Source organism: Gastrolobium bilobum, unplaced genomic scaffold (assembly GCF_033153095.1).
Source record: "Gastrolobium bilobum isolate Gb01-03AN ecotype WA unplaced genomic scaffold, APGP_CSIRO_Gbil_v1 utg5429, whole genome shotgun sequence".
Classification (NCBI taxonomy): domain Eukaryota; kingdom Viridiplantae; phylum Streptophyta; class Magnoliopsida; order Fabales; family Fabaceae; genus Gastrolobium; species Gastrolobium bilobum.
The window spans coordinates 378,864-384,759 of record NW_026898384.1 but is presented as its reverse complement, the minus strand read 5'-3'; the positions used below and the strand labels follow the sequence as shown (position 1 = coordinate 384,759).

The following is a 5,896-nucleotide window of genomic DNA, read 5'->3' as shown; positions in this document are numbered from 1 at the left end:
CCCTAACTTTCACTATTCTCGTATTCCCCAAAAAGTGACTAAAATCTCAAAATTATATTTTTAATCCAATTACACCATTTTTATCACAGAATAATTCCTGATTATTCATTTCACTGGTTAGGGCTATTATCCAATGGATAGACTGCAAGCTAAAACAATTTTTATTGATCAGTGTCAAACAATGACCAATGCTATTATGAAAGCTATTTTTGAATCTTAACATCTACTTTCCTTGTGGCATATTAGCAAAAATGCTACTAAGCATCTTTCATATTATTTGAGACAACTTGACTTTATAGTTCTATTTAATAAGTGTCTTTACAATTGTGAATATAAGCAAGAGTTTGAAGAAGTGTGGACCTGTTTACTTACAAAAGTTGATACACAAAATGCTCATGGTTGAAAACAATTTAGTAGTTACGAGAAAATTGGTGCCCAGGATTTGGTAAGAATTATTTTTCAGTTGACATCTTATCAACACAAAGAACTGAGAATATGGATAACATTTTTTGTACTGTAACTTGTAAAACAATGTCTTTTACTCAATTCATGCTTCGTTACGAAAAAGTTTTAGAGCGTAGACGTTGGTCAGAGTCGCAAAAAGACTTTGAGTGCAATCAATTTGCACCTCCTAGGGTAAAAAAACTTGTAGGTATGGCCGAACAAGCTGCACAGGTATATACTCATATTATTTTTAAAGAATTCTATTAAGAACTATTTGAATCTTTATATGTGGCAATTGAAAAACCAATAAAAATAGTGCTTTCTTTGGCTACAAGTTGATTAAAATTGGTGATGAAAAATAATATTTTTGACATTTGAATATGTCAATTGCTTGGTTGAATGTAGTTGTAAGAAGTTTGAATCGATTGGTCTCTTATGTTTTCATTCATTGAAGGTACTTAACATTCATAATATTTTTCGTATACCTTCTCAATATATCTTGAAGAGGTGGACAAAAGACACTAAAATGGGTTTAATGTAATTGATAGCATTCCACCCCAAGCTTGTGAGGTTTCAACACAAAGAATTAATCTACATAAGAGTCAAATAATAAGGAAAGCCATTGACAAATGAATCAAGCAAAATAGCTTAAGATCATCTAGAGCTGGGGATAAAGATGTTGGAGAGGATGTTAAAAAATATTATTCTGGTTGTTACATTTACTAGCAAACCTACTGAAGTTGATGATATAACTAACGATGAAGAGAAAGATGATCATATTAAATTAAATTCAAAAAGGGTCTTAATTCTCCAACGTGTTCGAGCAAGAGGAGTTACAAATGCTAGATTAAAAAGTCAACTAAAGAAGAAAATACGTAAGAAAAATATATCACAAGCTCGAAATATATCTCAAGGTGCTAATGCATTTAAACCTCTAAGGCGTAATCATACTGATTAAGGTAAAATAAATAATATAATTCTTATCATACTTTTCTTTAATTTTATAGAATTATATGCTTATTGTTATTATTATTTAGTGATTTAGGCAAAGCTACTAGTACAAGAGCCAGAGATTTTAGCATATCTGCAACATCTCGAGCAGCTTTTGGTTTTCCATATATCTCTCAAGTGGCAAATAATAACACTCTTCCAACAACATTTTGCTTTCCATATATCTCTTAAGTACCATATAAACAGGTATTATTACATTATAAATTTTCTAAATATCATCTTAGATTTTTCACTTTCTTTTAATGTGTCAAATAGCAATTTTTTGGAAGTAATATGGGGCTAGACAAGCCATGATTGTGGAAGATGAATTTCATGATTTAGATTGATAGATTCATGATTTTAACCGCTGTCATTTCTATTGATTAGTTCTTGCACATGCATTTATAACAAAATTTTATTTATTTGTTTATTTATAGATATATAGGTTCTCATTCATAAAAACCACAACTTATGCAATATCTCTAATATGCTATGCTCACTTGGTAGCATTTCATATGGGACAATTTATTAAAATTGAGGACAAATATAAGACATCTTCCAAGTTAGGGAGGACTCTCTGTCACTCCTGTCCCTTAATTGCCCTAATTGGAGGAGAAACTCTAAATCTCAATGTTCTTTTTTTGATGCCTATAAGTTGTCATTTTAGAGATCTGTTATTAATCAAAGTGTTGGAAATCGACAATCGCACAACACACAAATCGAAAATGAAAAGAGAAAGGGATAGAAAAAAATTGACATGGTGATTTATCCTCGTTCACACAATGTAGGATACGTCCACCTTATCTATACTATATTTACCTCACCGCCACTCATTATTAGTCAATCGATTTACAGGGAAATATAAATAAGATTTAAAAAATCTTAACAATAGTTATTCATGGACCAAAGCTCAAACTACTATGAAAAATAAAATTATAATCAGTTAGAGGCCAACAACAATACCATGTCTCTACGGGCCAAGGGGTGTTGCCCCTGCACACCCATGAATAGGCATCATTTTAAGAGCCGATTTGGCATCCTTTTTTTTTAAGTTAAAGCTAAAAAAAAAAAAAGAAGCTTTAAAAATAAAATTAATAGCTATTTAATGATTATACAAAAATTTTAACTTAAAAATTACTTAAAAACTGTTCATTTAAAAAAGCAAACTGTTTATTTCATAAAAAAAAAAAAAACTGATACAATTTAAAAAAGATCCTGGAGGAAGTTTTGGGTTTTGGCTTCCTTATATGGTAGCTGATAAATTAGCTAATATAGGCTATTCTTTTTTTGATTGGGAACTGCATGTTTTACAAGAAGTTCCTGTTGAATGAAATATCCTGATAAATAGGGACTTGATGGGCATTGCTAGCCCAAGACTTTGTAATGCTTTGTATTTTTTATTAATTCCATTTTCTTGAAAAAAAAATTCTTTTATTGGAAGAGCTTTTGTAAAAATTTGTTTGACCTAATTTCTACTTATAAGAAAAAGAAAAGCTAAAAAAAAAACTCTCAATCAAACACTAACCTGACATGCATCTCCTGGACCGAACAACTGGACTAAAAAAACATCAAGGTTTTATTATGGGTTTAAAAGAAAAATACATAGAGTGATCAAAAGTTATTAGAACCAACCTATCAAGAAATCAAGGCAGTGAATTATAAGCACATGTACCATTATTATTGTGTAAATCAAGTGCTAATAAGAACGCTGCTTCCTTTTCCTCCACCAGGGAAATGGATCCTCTAATAAAAATTCCACAAAACATTACCAATGTGATAATTTCACATGAATTTGATAATCTAAAAATCTTGTGTCCATCCCTCTAAATATTCACAAAACGTTATTATATTCACATACATAACAACAGAGAACAGCCATATCCACATTCATATTCTTATACATAACAACAGAGAACAGCCAGGTAACAAAGCAAACCATGATTTGATAACAAGTTAACAACAATGAACAACTGGAAGCAAGCAAATAAGGACATTTTGCTTAATCAAGCGTCATCTTTGATTTGAACCATATAACATACAAGCACAGAAAAGAACACAGCCAGAAGCTGATTTGGGTTTTTTTTTTTTTAGCAAAATCTAAAGACACACGTTACAACCTACAATAAGACATTACAGTTTCATATTATTATTATTTTTCTTGATTCTAAATGCGACCATTCCACAAGGACTCTGTCTGAACCTTACCACTTTTCAAGAGCCTCTCAATTTCTTGTGGAGGGTTCAGACCCAGTTTCTGAGCACGCTCCCACCTTGTTAACCTCGTCATCCCGAGGCAAGGCCCATATGCCATGTTCATGTCGAATTCCCGCAACATCGTCTCGCTTTCATCGTATTCATCTGTGCGCGCATAAACCCAAATTCGATTAGAAAACAAAAAAAGAAGAAGAAGAAGAAGAATGTGATTAGATTGAGAAAACCCTAGATTTAAAGGAAGGGGAGGAGAACCTTCGAGGTCAGGGTTTCCACCGGGGGAGATGAGGGCCGGTGGTTGGGCCGAATCGGAACCGAAAGTGGCGGCGGCGTGAATCGGAGGTTTCTTTGAAGATTTGTTGGGATTTTTTTTTTGCCTGTAGAAACCCTTCATGTTACCTGACACTGACGACATTCTCTCTTTTCAAATTTCAAATTTTGAATTTCGAAACTGTGTCTGAATTGTCACAATGGGATATTTCAACTCCTGTCTTTATAAAGGCACCCCACTTAGTCCTAAATTTTTTTTTATTGTTATCTTTATTAAACAAAACTAGTTCATAAATCATGATTTAATAAAGAGTAAAGTTTCGATATTCGTGAATTATTCTAAAATCATTTCCTACAAATTTTTTTATTACAATTTTATCATTATTTCATATGTTTTTTTTCCTTATGCAGTTGAAAATTGCATAATCTGTCATTCAACCCCTTTAAACAAAATATTAAGGAGTTTAGTAGAGGAGAAATTTTATTATGCCTAGAAATTACGATTACTATGAATATGTTGGGGAAATAAATTTTTGGGGAATGGGGCCAAAATGCTATTTTAAAGGCCAAAATATTACCATAAGGGAGCGTTTGGTTCAGGTTATTCAAATATTTTACCATGCATATGACTTTGGCAAAGTGTGTAGTCCATGTTTGGTAGAGAGATTTGAAATATTTTTCCAGCTACCATATTGCATAGCGTTTGAGAAATGGTTGTGAAACTGAAGTAGAAGTCACTATTTGAAAAGACGACCTGGAGGTGGTATTTGTAGTTAACCAGCTAAATGGCAAGAAGGGCAAGCAAATGTAGACCAAAATACCCTCGTCTAACCTAAATAGCACGAAGAAAGATAAAGTTGCTTAGTGGACCCCTGAGTACATATATGCAAACGCTCATCTTCCATTTTTACGCATGGAGAAATTTATGGTGTATTGGTTCAGATCATGATGAACTGCAGCTTGTGTTTAAAATCTTTTGTTTGTTAGTATAGTAATTGTAATACGTTTCATTTCCTCTGGTGTTTCAACTTGTACATGTTTTGATATAGTTCCCTGTTGGACGTTTTCACCGTCTTCTGAAGTCAAGGGGGACCGCTAGTGGAAGAGTTGGAGCCACAGCTGCAGTATATTCTACTGTTATCCTGGATAGAGAAATATTAGAATGGTTTAACAAAAGAAAAAAATTATGTTTGGGTACAGTGGATGCGTTATTTTCAGCAAGTCTAAAACAGGGGTTGTTCACTGTGTTTGGAATGTCCATTGGTAATAGGAAACAAAGTAAAAAGAATCAAAAATCAAATTAACTATTCGAGCCTAGCTGGGTGGTGGGTACATTTGAGCCTAACTGGATGATTTGGATTAGTTTATTTTTACAACTTCTTAAAAGGGCTTTTAAAAAAGAAATTATTACTTTTCAGAAAAAAAAAAAAAGTTGAAATAAACCTGCATATATTCAAAACATCCTCACAAAATGTGGCTACAATCTGAATCATGAACCTTGATAATGTCTAACGATGGAAACACTACTGACAAATACAGAGATATGGAAGGTAAGAGGAATATTGACGTTGGCACAACTGATATCGAACGACACCCTAACCATTATTCTATTTAAGCAACAGTTGTTCTCATTCAAATATAATAAGGGTTATTTTGTAATGTCATCCTATTTTTCCATCAAAAGTTTATCTTCAACCAAACATAGACTCAATATATTTAACTCAATTTTCCCGGTAAAATTTCGCCCAACCAAACAACTTTTTTTAACTTTCCCACCATATTCCTAGTAATTCTATTTCCCGAGTAAAAAAAAAAATTCTCCTGAACCAAACGCCCTAATAAATGTTGCTCAAGTTTATCATTCTATGTTTGATTGATTGTCAAATAATACTAGAAATGTAGGGTGGTTTTAAAAACTGCACTGCTAACGTTGGTGGCACCATCCCCGCACTATTGACACAGGAAGAGAATATTCCTTGAA

General features: G+C 32.6%; 1 protein-coding gene across 1 annotated transcript; it reads right to left on the bottom strand.

Moving 5' to 3' along the window:
• Positions 1-3,337: 3,337 nt before the first annotated feature.
• LOC133315554 (uncharacterized) lies at positions 3,338-4,097 on the bottom strand. Its single transcript, XM_061517195.1, has 2 exons — positions 3,901-4,097; positions 3,338-3,792 (listed from the first exon to the last, which is right to left on the bottom strand). The coding sequence occupies exons 1-2, from the start codon at positions 4,058-4,060 to the stop codon at positions 3,599-3,601; spliced, it is 354 nt and encodes a 117-aa protein (XP_061373179.1). The 5' UTR covers positions 4,061-4,097; the 3' UTR covers positions 3,338-3,598.
• Positions 4,098-5,896: the final 1,799 nt, after the last annotated feature.